The sequence below is a fragment of the Cotesia glomerata genome, linkage group LG4 (assembly GCF_020080835.1).
Source record: "Cotesia glomerata isolate CgM1 linkage group LG4, MPM_Cglom_v2.3, whole genome shotgun sequence".
NCBI lineage: Eukaryota > Metazoa > Arthropoda > Insecta > Hymenoptera > Braconidae > Cotesia > Cotesia glomerata.
In genome coordinates this window covers 5,640,508-5,660,760 of record NC_058161.1, presented here as the reverse complement: position 1 = coordinate 5,660,760, position 20,253 = coordinate 5,640,508, and the positions used below count along the sequence as shown (strand labels likewise).

The 20,253-nt window shown below is 30.0% G+C and overlaps 1 protein-coding gene across 1 annotated transcript in view; it reads right to left on the bottom strand.

The window, feature by feature from the left end:
• The window catches only part of LOC123264341, a 105,107-nt gene that overhangs the window by 70,990 nt on the left and 13,864 nt on the right, over positions 1–20,253 (bottom strand). The window contains exon 2 of the mRNA XM_044727577.1: positions 17,177–17,416. Within this exon, the coding sequence (XP_044583512.1) occupies positions 17,177–17,416 (240 nt within the window). The remainder of the gene's footprint in view (positions 1–17,176; positions 17,417–20,253) is intronic.

The window sequence follows — 20,253 nt, the reverse complement described above, 5'->3', positions numbered from 1 at the left end:
GCGGCACTCCGACGAAAACGCGTTTTTCTCGAAACTACTTTTTTTGAACTGATGAGAACTGTAATTTGCATAAATATGAACCGATTTGCAACTTTTTTTTTCCCGTATTCGTCTATTCAGTAGCTATAGTTGCACGTAGGGGATTTTGGAAATTTTGATTTTTAAGATTTTTTAGGGCTATTTGAATCCAAAAAATTAGGAAAAAAAATGAAAAAATTTTTAATATATCGCCATTTTTTTTTAAATCCAAATTTTCAAAATCCTCTACGTGCAACGATAACCACATGCATGCAGATTACAACGCTCTTTCGTTTTTTTGTTTTAGATAATCCGTTTTTGAGTTAGAGATCGCATCATGAAGAGGGAAATTTTTTTGGTGCTCCACAAAAATGCTAATAACTTTGTAACATGATATTTTTTGATAAAAAAATTAGGAGAATAATCTGCAATGTATACTTTATAAAACAAAGAAAAACCCGATCCCCAAATTCCTTTATTATCCCAGTCAAAAAAATTCCCGAAAATCACCTATTTTTTCGATCCTCACAGTGGCCATCCCTCTTAAAATTTTCTTGGTACAAGTACAGTTTTTTCTGTGCGGATGAAATTATTGAAAATGATCATCGATAGAAAATTAATAAAGTAGTAGTATAGATTCGTGAAATCATGATATGTCGATTGATTAAGGTAGTACTACCGGTTTTAGAATTTGTGTTCAGAATTTAATGAAATTTGGCATATTGGTACTTTATAATATCATAATTAAGCAGTAAAATTTTTGGAAGCCTGGCGAGTCCTGAAAAAAAAGATATTAATATTTACATATTTTTGCCTTTGCCATTGATCCTTATGGAAAATTACAGACTTTATTTTATTTCACAAAACTGGACGTTCAGATTCTTATAAAAATTGAGACAACGAGAGAAAATAACATCTAGAACATATTTAATAACAATCAGTATGGTTTCCGAGCATATGAAAATATTTATTAATAAAAAACATTAAAAATTTGTCTCTGTCTCTCTTTCTCCAACGTGATTGAGTATAGGGAAATCTACTACGTTAACCAAATAAGGTTAGGTTTTGGGATTTGATTCTTGTGGTAACGGTAGTACTACCTTAATTACAGACTTCTCAATGTTTTTCAAGAAAATTTGGAGGAATCTTGAGGATAGCTTCTACACGGAAAGAAATTTATAGGAACCTTTCCAAAGCATTATAGGAATGGTTCCTATAATAAAATGATCATTATAGGTATCAATCTTATGCTCATTATGGGAATCATACCCATAGTTTATTGGAATAGTTCCTATACAATGGAATAGCTTCAATATATTATGGCTATGGTTCCTATATTGTATGTGCGTCATCACTATAATATTATGGGAATAGTTCCCGTGATATTATAGGAATGGTTCTTATACTATTATAGTATAAGTTACTTTACATATTTCAAATGATGTTATTGGGAAGCACGACAAAATTACTAATAATTTCAAATGCTTCAAAGTAGTCAAAATTAGTCACAGAAACTTTATCGTTTTTCTATAGATTAAAAAAGTGATCTTGTACTGCTGTGTGAAAAAATATTATTTCAATATTATAGGCATCATTACTATAATATTATGGGAATGGTTCCCATGATATTATAGGAATGGTTCCTACAATATACGGGAATGGCTTCTATGATATCTAGCGTTTATTTCTACAATTATAGAAACCATTCCTATAATAGTATAAAAACTATTCCTATATATTATGGGAACCATTCCTATATATTATCGGAATCATTCCGATAATATGATAGCTATAAATATCGTTCCTATAATTATAGGAACCATCACCGTTATCATAGAAACTTTTCCCAAAACTTATGGGTAGAATTCCCATAATCTAAGTAATCGCTTCTAAAATGTTATAGGAAAAAATTTCATTAAAATTATAGGAACGATTTTTCTTTCCGTGTAGTGTCAATTCCGCAAGGATTCTAGAAAAATTCTGCAGAGTTTCCACCGGGATTCCTCCAAAATTTTCTGAGAAATCTTGAAAAGTCTGTAGTAAATTAATCAACATGTCATGAATCATTTCGCGAATTCATATTACTATACTTTATTAATTTTCTAACAATGATCATTTTCTATGATTTCATCCTTAATTCATATTTCATTTAGAATTCATATTTGTATGAAAAAATGAATTCTTCAGGATTTCCTTGCGAAATAACCGGAGCAATTTCACATCTTTTTTTATACGAAAAATTTTTGACTATGCATAAAATTAATACTTAAAAGATATTTTTTCATTAACTAAAAGATTTTAGTGATTGAATTAATTTTCCAGTTTCTCGATACTTGTTTAAAAGTTCTTAAACTTTAATTCAGAGAGTATCTTAATGGAAAAATTTATCCTCGGTAGTTTAGCAATTACGAAGTGTAAATAGCGTCGTAAACGTCTGAATTGAAAATAAGTAAAAAAGATAAATAAACTGAGAAGAAAAGGCGAGAGAAATTTTCACATCACAGAAGTGAGCTCCCAACCCTCTTGCGCCTTCTATTATGAACATGTATATTGCATATTGTATATGTATATATGTATACATCACAGCCTTTGTAGGGAACGTGGCAAAATGTCCGACGAAATTGGCTTTATTATAGCCATGGAAACTTGATTCGCTTTCTTCTACAACTGGTGTACTGGTATATCCTTCGCCCTCGATTTCCTTCAAATAGCCAGTCTCGTGTTCTGTTGAAAGTTACGTCTCTCACGTGATAAGAGTAGAGGTGTCGATCGCATTGTTACGCTATTCTTCTTTTCGAACAATTTTCCAATAATACTCGCATACTCCTTCTCGCACACACATACACAAATAACTTTCTTACCAACTTCCCGCAGAGTATTTTTCAATTTTATTCTCGCCTCTTCTTTTCAATAATTCATCTAGTGAATAGTTAATTGAATAGAAAATAAAAACGCAAACGGCTACTAACGTCAACATCAAACATACCAATGTATGAGACATTTCACGAGGAAATTATAATTTATTATCAAAAATTTTTTATCGTTTTCTGCTTACAGAATTCATAGAGCATACTGACATGAACGACTTGCTTCAAGAAAAATATTCTCTTTAAAGCTTATAAAATTTTGAAAAATATATTTTCTCGTTTTTTGCGATATCTAAGTCACATGTGGACAAACATTTTTATTGATGTATATGTTAAAAATAATAAACTAAAAATAATTAGTAAGATGAATAATTCAATTTTTAAAATAACAGTAAAATAAAATATTTTTCTCTTATTTTTTATATCATGAAAAATAAGTCTAAAATACAAATTAATTATAAGACTTAAGCAGAATTTTTTAAGCCAACAAAACACGGAAAAAAGTAAACTGTAATAAATAATAGTCGATTTATAATAAGTAATGATCAACTGGAAAAAATTACCATTTCAAACAGTAAAATCGTAATTTTAACAATCACTTTATAATATTAGGTGTTTGAATTAATTCGTAGCGTTTTGAAAAAGATAGCGCAAATAGTACAGGATTCCGTTGGTACCTAAAGTTATCTACTTTATGTGAAACAGCTATCATTAGGGGTGTCATAAGCTATCATTATTATTTTTTTAACGTAAATTACAACACTCTGTAATTCATTAAAGATGTCAAAATTTGTGCCGGATAAAGTATTTTTGCGGGGAGTTTTGCTTCATTATTTTAGTATGAATAAAACTGCTGCCGAAAGTCATCGAATTTTAGTGGATGTTTATGGTGAGTATGCTCTAGCTGAGTAAACATGTAGAAAGTGGTTTGCACGTTTCAAAAGTGGTAATTTCGATCTTGAAGATAAAGAACGACCTGGGCAGCCGAAAAAGTTTGAAGATGAAGAATTAGAGGAATTGCTCAATGAAGACTCATGTCAAACGCTTCAGGAATTGGCTACGTCATTGAATAAGGTATTTTTTATATTTGAATTTAAATAAATAATTTTTTGTAAAGTTAAAAACGCTACGAATTAATTCCAACTCCTAATATTTATCATTTAAATGCTACAATTTATTATTTACATGGAAGAAAATACTATTTCAAAGAGTAATATTCGACATATGAAAGTCGAAAATTTTAAAGTATAATAATTAAAAATTTTGACTTTGATATTTATCATTTCGGACTTAAAAAATGATCGCATGATATGTAAAAAATATAAAATACTAAATTTTCTATATAAGCAACGTCAATATTTACAAAGTACAAATGATAAATTTTAAACGTAACCCTAAAAATCAAACTATAATTATTGATTTGCTGGGACCGGTAAAATATATATTTTAAGAGTAGAATTTTTACTGTTTCAAATGGTATTCTCCGAGTGTGACACCTTCCCCTTCTTCTCATAGTATAGACTATATTAGGGTGTGCCAAATTTAAACTTCAGTGATGGACCTCTTAAAATTGGAATTTTGAGTTCCGCTTTCAACAGGAGTTGTGTTTGGGCATTTTCTGAGATATTTTGAGCGTAAAGGATTTATTTGATTTTCATATAATTTTTTAACAGAAGTTTTGTTTGGCCAAATTTTGAAATTTTAAAATTTCAGCAAAAAAATGCCTAAACAAAACTCCTGTTGAAAAATTCTATGATAATCAAATAAATCCCTTACGCTCAAAATATCTCAGAAAATGCCCAAACACAAATCCTGTTAAAAGCGGAACTCAAAATTCCAATTTTGAGAGGTCCATCACTGAAGTTTAAATTTGGCACGCCCTAGACTATATATTGAAACGGCAATTATTACTATTTGAAACTGTAATTTTTTAAGATGAGAGAGCCGTTATTTACTATAGTGACAGCTACTAATCACATTTTTGATATTAAATTAAAAATTTGTGGCTTGTACATTTTCTACATTGTTTTGTAATATTTACATTTGTGCCACCCCGATGTCCGCTGTACTGTTTGAAACTATAAAAATTAACCAGAACCCAAGTGAATTTTATAGATTACTTTTTTCCGTGAGTGAGTTCAAAAAATTCTTAAATAAAAAAAATAGTTCTCTTCAAAATAACTTTCCTGTAAAGAATTTTTCTTTTGAGTCAACTAATTTTTTTTTTTTTTAATGCAACTTCTAAAAAAAAAAAAAATAATTTATAGTTTTTCATGTGTAAAAACACCAATTTGATATAAAACTTAAATTATGTTCCAAACAACGATCTAAATCCCGAACTTAATCACTTTGGACACAAACTAGTTTGGAGCGTAATATTGCAAGCTTACTATATATTTTTTCCAATTATATCTTAGAAAAAAAGTATTGCCGTAATAAGAAAAATAATTTAGCCGTAGAAAAGTTTCGGAGACAGTATTTGATTGTCTTTTTATTTTTTTTACTTGTGAATTGTAGCTAGACTGGATGTCTCGGTTGTCTACCGGCAAACTATCTCCGATGATGTCGTTATCGACTTGGGCCTCGTTTCCCCCGTCGTTATACGTACGATAGTGAGATGAAATATCGAGTTTTCTCTCTACTCGGCGATTAGTACACATCGATTGCTCTGCTCCATCCTTCTCTCTCTTTTTCTCTCTCTCTGTTATCCCTTAGCGCAAATCGCGAGTGTGCGATAGAGACGCAGCGAAATGGGAATCGAATCACCAGTACTTGTACTTGAGAAGTATAATAGAGACGCGACTGTCGATATTTAAATAAACTTTGAATCTGAATCAAGTTTAACCGCGAACATTTATTTCACATGTCATAGAATATACATCATCTATTGCAGTATTTTGTAACCGATACCAATGATAAATTTTTTTCAGCTATCCTCGTTATTGGTTTCTAGTTATAAATTCTAAAATAAAAAAAGCCTCGTGGTTTTTATATACGTGGATTTTATTCCTGTGCGTGTGTGCCAGGACAATTAATATTTTGAATCTCGATATCCGATAAGGTCGAGTAATGAAAATAGTAATTTATAGATTGTTATCTCGGAGTTGTGGGAGGAAATCGTTACGGGAAATTACATTCTCTTTGAGGATTGTTCAAGATCTCAAGGTCTTTAGAGATAAATCGTAAATAATGTTCCATTCTTTGAAAGAAATTCAGGATCATTTTTTTTATTTTTCAAAAGAGAAATTGATGATTATATTTTTTTGAAAAAATCAATTAAAAAATTTTATAATCATAGAAAAAATGAAAGATTTGGATGATTAAGTTTTTATAAGAAAAATCATTATTTTTATAAAAGAAAAAGTTAAAAAAAATGAAAAATTTTGTAAAAGGAAAAATCGCTTATTTTTAATGATTAATTTTTTTAAAAAGATAAATGATTTTTGAAAAATTTTATAAATTTGGAACATTAAAAAATTCTTAGCTAAGTTTAGTTGTAAAAATCTCAATTTTTTAAGTTAAAAAAAAATGCACAAATTATGCAAATGTAAAACTCCAAATAATTAAATTTCACAGTAAAAAATATTGTGTTACCCTGAAAAAAAAATTTTTTTCCACCTAGAATACTAAATTTTTTACTCGAATTTTCTTGATTTGAAAAAAATGGTTTTCGTAACCTTAAAATACAAAGTTTTATTATAAGGCTAGTTTTTTGACAGAGAAAAAACTTTATTCTTATAGTTAAAAAACTTTCGTATTTTAATCATAAGAATACCAATTTTTTATCTATAAGGAAACATTTCCTTGGTAGAAAAAAAATTTTTTTTTCAGTGTCAATACGGTCAACACAAAATTAGTGTTAAAACAACACAAAGTGTGTTGAATTTTAACGCTAATTTTATGTTGACCGTATTTAACACAGAAATTGTTTTGATTTTACACAATATTTTTTACTGTATATTTTGTCTAAAAAGTGGCCATATTAAGCCTTATAATATGGTATTAAATGTCCTGATATGACTTGTTACCTCAATATATCACCCGAAATGGTCATATATGCTTACATATAATTTTTCAATCAAATGTAGTGTTGAAAATCTTCAACAGGAGGCGCATGATCATTAAATCTTCTCTTTATTAGAGAGTTAAGTCGGGGGTATAATAAACTAAAATAATTGTTTTTATTATCATAAGATTAATTTAGGTTTTGATAAAAATTTTTCCTAAAAATAAAATAAATATTGAATTAAAAATAATATACTCTTTACAAATATAGTTAATGTAATGTAAATTTTATTATAAGTAGAGTCCATTAGGACAGGAATTATAAATTAACAATATTATATACAAAACTTGTATCTGTAAATATATTAATAAAGATAATAATAATAATTTATTATCATAACGAGCTTATTTGACTAGTTTTTAGCTTATTCAATTACAAAAACAAATTTTTTGCTTAATAAATCATTTTAAGTCGTACAAAATATTAAGAAAAAATTAAATTTTATCATAAATTGTATTTTTTTAATTTTTATGTAACCACATCAGATTATACATGAAAACTGTCTGTGTCAGAAAATTTTTCAGAAAAATGAAAAGAAAATGTCAGTTTACAAAAAATTTGTCAATCTAAAAAATTAATGTCCTTAGAATGAAAAAAAAAAAAAAATACCTCGACATAAAGTATGGAATAAATAATATAATCCATGAAAGCTTTTTATTGCTGAAAAACTGGTAAGTATTATTGATATCCATTAACTTGAATAATTCGTTGAACTTTATTTGAAGATAATCAATCACTCGACTTCCAGTGATTGGTTCGTCTTTTTTGCCTCCAGCAGTAATTTTTATTATTTGAAAACAATATATTTTCTGATTTATAAATAGCTATTGCGCTCGAGGCATTTATTTATCTCTGATTTAACAAATTTGAAACGTTGTTTTTTCAGATTATAAATACGGCTAATAATAAAAGAGCTTAAAAAAAGGACTCGCGAAAAAAAATAGTATTCTTGTTATTTATTCTCCTATAAACGTACAACGGGCAGAATAATTAAACTTTTTGTTTTTATTTTTTTTTGTCTGTAGATATCCGAGGAAATAAAAATGAAAAAAAAATAAACTAGTGAAAAAAAAATTTTAATAGTTTTGAATGTTTGTGAGCTTTAACGAACTGTGTAGGTGAAAAAATTATAAAATATTTTTACATTTCACAACGGCTCGTCCGTGAATTTCACACCGGAAAAATTTTAAAAATAATTCAATAAATGATGTGTGCTGTGATTCGACCGTAAAGTAATGGAGAATAGCGGTCAGCCATAAAATAAATATTACATAAAAAAATATAAATATAAATATAATGGTTGGGTTTTATAGAGCCAAGTTCAGAAGCGTGAGGAATATAACCGTGTGTTTGGATTTGAAAAGTCTCATAACAAATTCCGAACTCGTAGATCGACGCTTCCATAACGTGGAAGCGCGACTGGCCTCTACTATTTTCATTCTCTTATAATATTCGTTTTCATATTTTCCTGCATCCTTTATGACCGTCAACCAGCACAGACTTTCCCATCTGTCGGTCTTTGTGCATTCTCGACGCTCGCCGGTGCTTGGATATCTTTTCGCCAAACGTCTTAGGACTTATCCAGCTCTTTTGTGAAGAAATTCACAAGCGCTTCACTTTTTGCTCTACACTATAGAATATCGGACTGGTCGAGAGCCAGACCGGGTGTATGTCATAAGATTTATCCATAATATACGTCAAAAAATACTTTTTATTCAACAACATAAGCTAGATTATCTTCGGGATACAGTGTTACGTGCGATGGATTTTTTCTTCAGTTAGTTTTTCAATGACTTCAAAGGAAATTTTATGAGGAGTTTTTATACGTTATAGAAAATTTTCCGTCACTCGTGAAGAGTAGAAATTGTTTTGTAGAATATTTAACACTTTAACATTTTATTTGAACTTTGAATAGTAAAAAAACAATTTTTTTTTGCAAAATGACGGCTCATTGAAATTTTTTATGGACTATTTTGGCGCAAGCTTTAAAAGTACTGTACATCTCACTTTATTTCTATTGATGTGAAACAAAAAAATAGGTTTTTGTTTCTGACATGTGTACGAGAAGGATAAACCTATAAAATGATGAAAAAGTATAAAATAAAAAATAAATAAGCTCATTAAAAAAAAAATTCAAATTTTTTACTTTTTTGTTCAAAATTTGTTCATCTCAAAAAAGTTTTTTAATTAAATGAAATCTTTAAAATTCTACCCGACTAGAAATTGCAGTGAGGAATGCCGAAGAATTAGTGAAGGGCAAGTTTGGCTTGCCTAACATAGGCAAGCCTAATTTGCGCCTTCTTAAATCCACGTTAAGTAAAACGAAGATTGGCATGCCAAATTTGCATGTAATTTGGGACATCTATGGCAAGCCGAACTTCGGCGAACCTTTGGAATGCCTGACTAGCTGGAAGTAACAATAACCAAAGATTTGCCGAAGTTTGGCTTGCCATAAATGTCCCTAATTACCTTTAAGTTTGGTAAACTGAACTTTCGTAAGCCTTTGGATTTTATAATTTCCTGCAAGTTAGGTATTCCAAACATTCGCCGAACTTCTTCTTACCATAGATGGCCCCAATTACTTTCAAGTTTGGCAAACCGAACTTCCGTAGACCTTTAGATTTTACAATTTCCTGCAAGTTAGGCATTCCAAACGTTTGACGAACTTCGGCGTTTCTTGCCAAAGTACTCTAAAACGGAGTGGGAGAAGATATTTGGCTTTAAGTCTTTCCAAGGTTAAGCCTTTTAGTTCTATACTTATAAAAGTGTGTATTTATGAGAGTAATTGTGTATTGTACATATAAACATGGTGTCTCATGTACCCGACTAGAAATTTCAGTGAGGCATATGCCGAAGAACCAATTCGGCGCAAGTTTGGCTTGCCTAACTTAAGCTTGCCTAGGTTGTACCTCATAAAAACCAAGGTAGGCAGAACGAAATGTTTGGCTTGCCATATTTGAACGTAACTAGGAAAGTTTCATGGATTCCTTAAGTCTGATATATCATGGGAGCGCCGAACTGGTTTCAAGTAACGATAACCTGAGTTTTGCTAGTTTGGAGCGAACTTGGACTTCCGAACTTAGGCTAGCCCAATTCGAATCTTATTCGTTTTAAATTAGGCAAGTCGACCATTGGTTGTGCTTATAAGTATCTTGAAGTAAGAGGTCGCTCATCATCGGCGTAGCGTCGCGGTATGGTATAGGGCCCTCGTGCGTCGGGTACCGTGTTCGAGTCTCGCGTTCGACATGTACGATTTTTAATAATTAATAATTACTAATAATAATTACTATTAAGTCGAGTGTGAAGTAAAGTTAAGTGTTATGTGTGATTAGTGTATCTAACTCCTCCATCATCTCCTTCCCCCTTGACTTATCAAATCTACCAATCAAAAAAACCTCTTCACATTAAAAAACGCTCCAAAAAACGAAAAAAAAAAATTACAGAAAAAATAAAATTAAATAATAAAAATAATATTAAATAAAAGCAACAAAGAATTTGTTTTTTTTTTTTATTCATGAAATATTTAAAAAATTTAGTCCTAAATTTAATATTTATACTTAAAATAGTAAAAGAATATAAAAAAATAAGCATTTGTTATTATTAATTTTCGCTTGATAATAAAAGAGCTAAAAATCAAGAAAGAATTAGATTTGGATTCTTCGTTGCGAATTTGGTTTCCAAACTGCAACCTAATCAGGAAGCCAAGTTAGGCAGAGCCTCGCAACTGCGTTACATCCCAAACTTCGGCCTAGTATGGATGCCTCACTTACTGCAAGTTTGGAATTCGGCATGCCTTACTTGCGCCAAATCACTGCCTCACTGAAATTTCTAGTCGGGTAGATGCATCCTTCCGATAATGATATTGAGAAAAATGGAAAAAAATTTTACTCAGTAAAAAAATTTTCGTCAAATTTAACACAAATATTTGTATTATTATTATTGCTTTATTTTAAGTCGCTTTTAACAACAAGGTCATTAGCGACTTCTGTATTAAAAATAATTTATATTGAATTAAATTATATTACAATAGATTAAATAATTAACTTTTAATTAAATAACAATTCTTCATTTAAATTTTTTCAAATAATTTGATGAATTTTAGAAATGAAATTGCACGATGGCATTGATCTTGGTTGTTGAGTATTGTCTTGATGTCATTTGATATTCCTTCATTGGATCTTTCCTGGATTAGTCTTCTACAGTCAATCATGAGATGTTGCACAGTCAGAAACTCTTTACACTTTGGACATAACTCTGGATCGGTTTTGGTAATCAGATAAATGTGCACGCATAAAACGATTTTGTTGAAATAACAAAAGACGGGATAACTGAAAAATTTGTTCTGGTAACAAATGAGTGTAGTTATAGCAACAAATCTATTAGTTGCATTAACAAAGTGTTCCAAGTTGTACTAACAAACCAATTTGTTAATTCACAAAGTCAATTTGTTGCCCTAACGAAATCATTTTATTGCTGTCACAAAATGACTTTGTTGCTGGTACAAAATGATTTTGTTGCAATAATGAAACTAATTTGTTGTTAAAATATTTTCCAAATCAGCTGTAGCTGATTATAGCATATTTTTAAATTATGTATTCTTTCAATTACTTTCACAAATTGTCTTTGTTACTCCAACAAATTCTCTTTGTTATTTTAATAGTATAATTTTGCTGTTTCAACAAAAAAATTAGTTGTACCAACTAAAGTACTTTGTCGAATCAACTTAAAGATTTTGCTATCGTAACAAAACTCTTTTGTTTTTATAACATATCAATAATTTTGTTATAACCTAAATTTTGTTACTTCAACTTATAATTTGTTATCCCTATGTTAACAAATTCATTTGTTACCACAACATATCTTAGGTTATCTTAACAAAATTTTTTTCTGCGTGTGCATTAGGTTTGTGTGACCAATTCGGAGTCTCGTAATTGCTAACCCTAGCGGTATCGACGACTCAGAGTAAACTCGGAGTTTACACGGAGTTACTATGGAGTATACTCCCTCTTGGAGTTTAATCGGGGTATTAGCGGAGTTTACGCGGAGTTTTAGAGGTGTATGCAAGGAGTATTGTGTGCAGTTACGACACGGAGTCACAAAAGTGTATTATTGGAGTTTTCGAGAAGTTTTAGACGAGTTTTTTCGGAGTCGCTATGGAGTTTTCCTCGCGTTTTTGTCGAATATTTTCGGAGTTACAGTGGAGTTTTTTTGGCGTTTTCGTCGAGTTTTTGTTGAGTATTTTCGGAGTTGCTAGGGAGTTTTTGTCGAGTTTTTTTCAATGTTTTGCGGAGCTTTATAAGAGTTTCGCTGGTGTTTTTTCGGAGTTTTGGTAGTGTTATTGTGGAGTTTACTCGCAATTAATAATACTTCACGGCATGAAAATTAATTTTAATTTCACAAAGATGACTATAAATAAATCATTTTTCAATTACGGTGTACTTTTTATTAATTAATTTATTTATTTACAAGTTGAAATATATTTATCTACATAGAATATGTTATTTAATAAATATATTATGAAGTTTATAAGTAAAATATATGATATATAAAAAAAATGACATCATAATGAAATTGTCAAAAGTTTACAGTTGTTACACTGAATCAATATTATCATAACTAAAATTAGAATATTATCAATACATAAAGCGATTCAAAACTTTTTCGGTTTCCGTAAGATAGACAGTGTTGTTTATTACTTGGTGGGTCTTATTATGTGACTAAATAGTTAATATTGATAATGTCTTAGATAGCTTGACCGATTGAGCCCTTGGCTAGAAATCAAATAGTCCGGGTTCGAGTCCCGGTCTGTAGAAATTATTTTTTTCGGTTTTTCATTCATTATCCATCAAAAACTCCGATGAAACTCGCAAAATACTCTTGGAAAGCTCCACAATAGCTCGGTAAAGACGCTGACTAAACTCGACAGAAAACCCGTAAAAACACTGATAAAACTCGGGGAAAACTTCATGAGAACACCAGCAAAATTCCAACCAAACTCCGTAACGATCTCAATTAAACACCTATCAACCACTATCGTCTTTATGTGTCACAACTACACACAATACTCCGAGTTTACTCCCCATATGCGCTGACTATACTCCGTCGTTACGCTGAGTTTCGGACGAGTTTCTACAGAGTTTTATCGGTGGCACCGAAACCGCTAGGGAACACAAATATTTGTGTTACTGACTGTTTTTACACAAACTAATGTTAATTCCATATTCTAGTGTGTTATCAACACATAAGAATGTGAAATTATACACACTATACGCATAAAACGATTTTGTTGAAATAACAAAAGACGAGATAACTGAAAAATTTGTTCTTGTAACAAATGAGTGTAGTTACAGCAACAAATCCATTAGTTGCATCAACAAAATGTTTCAAGTTGTACTAACAAACCAATTTGTTAATTCACAAAATCAATTTGTTGCCTTAACGAAATCATTTTGTTGCTATTACAAAATAATTTTGTTGCAATAACAAAACTAATTTGTTGCTAAAATATTTTCCAAATCAGCTATAGCTGATTATAGTATATTTTTAAATTATGTATTCTCTTTATTACTATAACAAATTGTCTTTGTTACTCCAACAAATTCTCTTTGTTATTTTAATAGAATATTTTTGCTGTTTCAACAAAAAAATTTGTTATACCAATTAAAGTATTTTGTCAAATCAATTTAAAGATTTTGCTATAGTTAGGAAACTATTTTGTTGTTATAACATATCAATAACTTGTTATAACCTAAATTTTATTATTTTAACTTATAATTTGTTATCCCTATGTTAACAAATTCATTTGTTACCACATCATATCTTAGATTATCTTAAAAAATTTTTTTCTGCGTGTAGAGTGTAATATTCTACACAAAAATTTTTACATTTTACACAATGCCGAAAAATTTTTTACTGTGTAGCCAAATTGATCAATAATTTTTAGAGTTACAGCATGAGCAATTTTTAAAAATAAAGTCTCGATAAAATTGCGTTAAAAATTTAACTAGGATAAATAATTCAGGCTCTGAAGCTTTTGAATATGTAATATAACTCCATAAATATTTAATAATTTGGTTTTTCTTTTTGCAAATATACGGTCATATATATTATATTTTAACCCTTTAACATTCTGATGTCTCGAGAAATCTTAGTGTGAGCCTGGAAGGGGCAAAACTAATCATAATGTGTTATATGGCTGTGTGAGTACCTACGGAAGCCGGGTTGGCTCATTGGTGACTGGTAGACTAGTGGCACCGCACATGGGCACTTCCAACATGTGCACGCGTGCACGCGTGCACATGTGTCCGTGTGCGGGATAAATGCAGATTTCTACCTTATCCCGGAACGGTCATTAAGCTACGTATACTTTTCATCTCTGTCTTTGAATTGTCAAATTCTGTGAGCAGCGTTACTTAATGCATTAAGGTTAGGTGTAGCTGAAGTTTTGTTTATAGCGAAATGAGAAATTAATAAAAGAATTTCAAAGTAAAAATTAGAAATGAGTTTCGTTAAAATTAAAAATGAAAATGATACCGTAAAATTACCTGTGATGAAAATTTTCATTTTTAATTTTAACGAAACTCATTTCTAATTTTTACTTTAAATTCTTTTATTACTTTCTCATTTCGCTATAAACAAAACTTCAGCTACACCTAACCTTAATGCATTAAGTAACGCTGCTCACAGAATTTGACAATTAAAAGACAGAGATGAAAAGTATACGTAGCTTAATGACCATTCCGGGATAAGGTAGAAATCTGCATTTATCCCGCACACGGACACATGTGCACGCGTGCACGCGTGCACATGTTGGAAGTGCCCGTGTGCGGTGCCACTAGTCTACCAGTCACCAATGAGCCAACCCGGCTTCCGTAAGTACCGGCTTGACTGTATAACGTGTCCGAGCGCCCCCTTCTACTTTTTTTCGAGCCCCTTCTCTACAAAACAGAATATAGCTCTCTCACTTAAAGAAGAAAATGGACGGTTGAAATTGGGAGTGGGGATTCAAGGTCAACCGTTAAAGGGTTAAAATTATGAAAAAAAATTTCTGAAGGAATTTTTTCCTAACATTTTTCTTGAACCAAATAATTTTTTTAGTGTCGATTTAGTAACAGTGTGTCGCCTTTAAATGCGATTATTAGCTGGAAGAATAGTTGTAAAATATTTCGATAAAATTTTATTAAAATTCTAAATCCCAACTGACGATTTTTTCACCCGCAACGCCCACAAATAACAGAATCATTGACTGGGATTCAACTCCAGTGAAACGTGAATAACTCTTATGCTCGCGGAATTGGAAATTTAATAAATTCCGGCTCACACTCAACTCCAAAAAGGGACGGGGTATAAAACAACACGAAATCGACAGCGGTCAGGTAGAATCTCAGACGGATATCACCCAGAAAATTAACCGGGTAAGTTACTCATGCTAATGGGCTCAACGAAGACAAGTTTAACTGCTGTTTCCTTAATCTTAACAATCTAATACTCAAACTATAGTGCGCTATATGCAGAGGTAAGGTATGTGTATTTACAGAGGAACGAATTGGTAGTTAGCGTAGTATAGCCAGTAGTGACTTAAAGGCAAGTTTCTAGAAACACTTTGAAGCTCGTTCACTGGGAAACGATGATAATCGTAACTTCCACTGCCAATTCGAAAGTATCCCTTGATATAGAAATAGAATAAGAGCAAGTTTAAAGTAAAGGGAGTTTAAGAGAAAGCGAGTCCATTAGAAACAAAACTTATCGTAGTCATTGTAAATTATTCTCTCAGAATGAATCCAAAGTTCTTATCACCGTATAATGTTACAAAGAAAAGATAATGCTTTGATCTAATGCTTTGTAATTTCTATTGAAATTCGAGGATTAAAAGATCTTTCTAAGTAAAAGGGGCCGGATTTCTTGTAATTACGCCTTAAATTATCCTACTTTATTTTTACTTCCGTCATTATCCTGAGTAGAAATTAAGAAAATAGTAAATACGCGCTTGAAACTTTGCGATTCATTATTATAATATAATTATTTGCTTATTGAGACAAATTTTTGAATCTTTCTATCATAAAACAAAATTAAAATATAAATTTTCTCCATTTTTGCGTGGAAAAAATTCTTATGTTGGTAAACAAATTTTTACTGTGTTAATATAAGCATTTCTTACATAAAAAATGGAAAAAATATTCTTAATTTGGAAAAACCACCTCAATAGAATAACAACGGAATTCCTACTTTAATATAGCTGAAATTTTTATAACAGAAGTATTTTTACTACGTCAACATGAGAATTTTTCATACGCAAGCATATTAATTTCGCCTACATATATTGAAATGATAATTTTTTAACGACGACAGGGGAACAATTTTCTTGCAATTAGAATAAGAAAAAATCTCATTTGTAGATGGAAAAAATTTTTATGTTGACACAGAAAAAATTTCCATAGCATACTAAAAATTGCTTTGTTACACATGATTCTACATATAACTTAAATTCATAAACTATTGAATAATTTATCTATAAAACATAGCAAATTTATAATTATTAAATTTTTTTACGCAGAAAAAATTATGTTAACATAAAAATATCCTCGAGAAATTTTTCTGTGCAGACTCTTAAAAATATCCATCACTGTATCAAAATTAAATTTTTAATTTAATATAAGATCAAAATTCTATATTATATACCGTCATGAAATTAACTTGTTACTTAACTTTATAAACTATTAAATATTTTATCTATAAAAAAAAAAACTCATTTATAATTGTTCCATTCTTCTATACGCAGAAAAAATTGCCATGTTCGCATAGAAAAATTCCTCAGAATTTTTATCTATGTTGTCACAGGTTAAATATCTACATAAAAATAAAAAAAAATTCTAACTTAATACAAGAAAAATTTTTATAACACAAATATTACCATAGTAAAAATTCCAATATTAACATAGTAATTTTTCCTGTATTACAGATTTATTTTTTCACTCCCGACATTGTAATAATAACTTTGTCCGTGTAAGAATAATTTCTAACTTATCATCTCTTAAGATGCATAGGAAAAATTACAATGTTTTGACCCTATAAAATTTTATATGCCAACATAAAGAATTTTTCTCTCTTTAAAATAGTAAAATCTTCAATTTTTTTACCATAAAATTAACAATCTTATAAGTGTTTAATTTATTACGTGATTAGTAATAATAATAACTTTTATGACTCAGAGAAAATGATTCCTTACCTTCAACCTGATGAGGAGCGTAAATATTCAAGTACAAGCAGTCTTCACTCTGATTTTTTAAGTAGGATAGCAATCGCCCGAGATACTCGTGTCGAGTTTTAACTTCGGCCTTTAAATTTGGCAGGACTTGCGGACAGACTGGAGCGAACTCCTGAGCCGGTCGTATATCTCGCCAGGGTCGAGGTGATCGTGGTGGTGAAAATCTGAACGGTCCCACTGGTGGCTCCGCGTAAGGGATTCCTGAAACGACAATAAATAAATCAATAAATAAATCAAAAATATCAACATACCAGTATATATATGTTTAAATTCGGCATCGAATAAATTTTAATGTAATATTACATGTTACATAATTTATTTTATGGTATCGGATGACATATGGATGTTACTGCGTCTTTTTAACCGCATAATATTCTGGGTCAAGTGCAATAAAAGCCGGTCGTGCCGCGGGGAATAAAACCGCTGAGTCTACCGAGAAGCACAAAGCCGTTGGCAAGTTGACGGTCGTGTAAGGGGAACGGAACTGAGATCTGAGGACCGCTAGCTTCTATATTCTTTTTCTGCATACATGTGTTTTTTATTCTCAAAATCTGGACTCCACTGTGCGGATGTCAAGTTTACTTTCAGACAGTTTAGAGCTATGGAAAAAAGCTCCGGGTGTCGACTTTGTTTTAGACAGAATCTTATTTTAAATTTTAGACCTTTTTTTTTAGGAAAAATCTGGTTTAAGGTCAAAGGAGTATATTTGTTTTACAGTGATATATAAATACAAGAAGAAAAGTATGAAAAAATACATGTTTAGTATTAAAGTTGATTGATGACTCTTGATCTTTTAAATAAAGCGGTAATAAATGTGTAATGCATAAGTGTCACTGTATGAGTGAAATTTTCAGGTGAAATATTGAGAACATGTACAGTAAAAAATTTATTAATCTTTAAAATTTATAAAAAATTTTTTTTTTAGAAAATTTTTAAAAAAGTTTAGTAAAAAAATTATTTCGAAATTCACAGAAGAATTCACTTTCAAGCGCTAAAGGTGTTTCTCAGACTTGCCGATAATTACTATCACCATCTAATTATAGATCAGATGTGTTATACAAATTCAACCCGAGACAACAGTGTCCAGTATGTAATACTGCACAGAAAAAAAAATTTACTTGATTCAAGAGAAAAATTCTTGAACCAAGAATATAATTTTGAAGAGGGTAATTGTCTTGAATCGAAACGAAAAATTCTTGAATTCAGTAAAATTTCCTTAAATCAAGAAAAATTTTCTTAAATCAAGAATTTTTCTACTCAAACCAAGAATATTGAGCTCTTCAAAAATATATATTTAATTCAAGAATATTTTTTTTTCTGTATTTTTTACTGCCCACTCTATAACCCGTACTGACTTTTCTATTTGAAATTCAGCAATTTCAACATACTTAAAGCTACTGAATTCTTTAACAGGCACGATGCCCATATGATTAAATTCTTTTTTTATTGTATACGATAGTGCTGTCGACTTAGAGCTTTTTGTCTGTGCAAATGAATTAAATTCTATATTTTATTTTTATCCAAGTTTATATTTTTAACCTATTACACGGAGAAAATAAAACAGCAATTATTACTATTTCATACAAATATTCGAAGTCATAGTCAGTAGTGAGTGCTGTACGAAACAAGACTGGTTAGTGCCAGAACACGACTCAGTAGTGTGCAGACAATAGTCAGTAGCTTTTATGTAGCGCTCTCTACTGTTCCAAACATTTTAACCTCATTTTCTTCCAAAACAGTACTGAGTACTGTACAAAGCAGTAATCAATGTTGTTTTTTTTTCTCCGTGTATACGAATGATCTATGTATTCTAGGATATTTAATAAATATTATTATTATTTAAAAATTTAAAAAGGCCATTCGGCAGCCGAAACAGAAGTAGATTTCATGATGAATAATAAAAATACTACTAGGGTTGCATACGAAAAAAAAAATAAATTTCTGTTTGATTAAACAACAATGATGTCAAAACGAATGCAAAAGTAAAATTTCATTAAATCTGTCTGAGAAAGCAGGTGATTTTTGGCCTAGACTGATAATGAGGTACACAAATTAAAGCTTATTTAATAAGCTTTCAGATGCCATTTATAGAATTTTGATAAGATATCGCGTTCAATTGTAATTGCACGAAATTACGGTAAAAGTGAAAATTTTTGCAATTTTTGAAAATTTTTGAATTGCTATTATTCCTAAACTATTTAATTTGGAGAAATAAATAAACTTACAAATTGAAGCTTATCAAATAAGCTTTCAAATGCAATTTACAGAAATCCGATAGGTTGTCGCGTTCCATTGTTATTGCACGGAAATAAGGTAAAAGTAAAAATTTTTTGCGATTTTTGAAAATTTTTGAATTGCTCTCATTTCTAAACTAATCGACAGATTCGGCTCATCTTAGAACTTAACCTCTTAAATCGTCCTAAGAATATGTATGTTACGTTTGATTGAGATCCGTATAGAATTACGGAAGTTAGAGAAGAGACAATGCTGATTATATCGTATGTATACATCGTATAAATACATACATATTATATAAACTTTTGAACCATATGCATTTTCTGAATCCGCTTGACGAGCCGAGTCAAAATATAGCAAAATTTTTCAAAAGTTCCGGTATGAGGACCAATGCAATAGATTTCTATGAAATCTGTTAAAAAATGGTGTTTGTGTTTTTAAAATAATTGAGACTTTACTAAAAAAATATTTTTATACATATTTTATTTTAAGCCTCAAGAAATTATTCAAAAAACTTTACATAATTTTTTATTTCTTATCAACTATTTTAATTTGATTTAAAAAAATTTTAATCTTCAGATCGTAAAACAAATTTTGTACAGTATGATTGAGTTATAATTATAAAAAGTTCAATTAAAAATATCGGAAAAACTCATTAGAGAGCTGATAATAATTAACAATGCATTTGAAACATTGAATATTAAAATATTTAGAATTCAGCACAATATTAATCGAGCAAATTCTCCAAAATTAAATATGTTTAAAAATTATCTGCAGACTATATAAAGCATCCATAATATTTT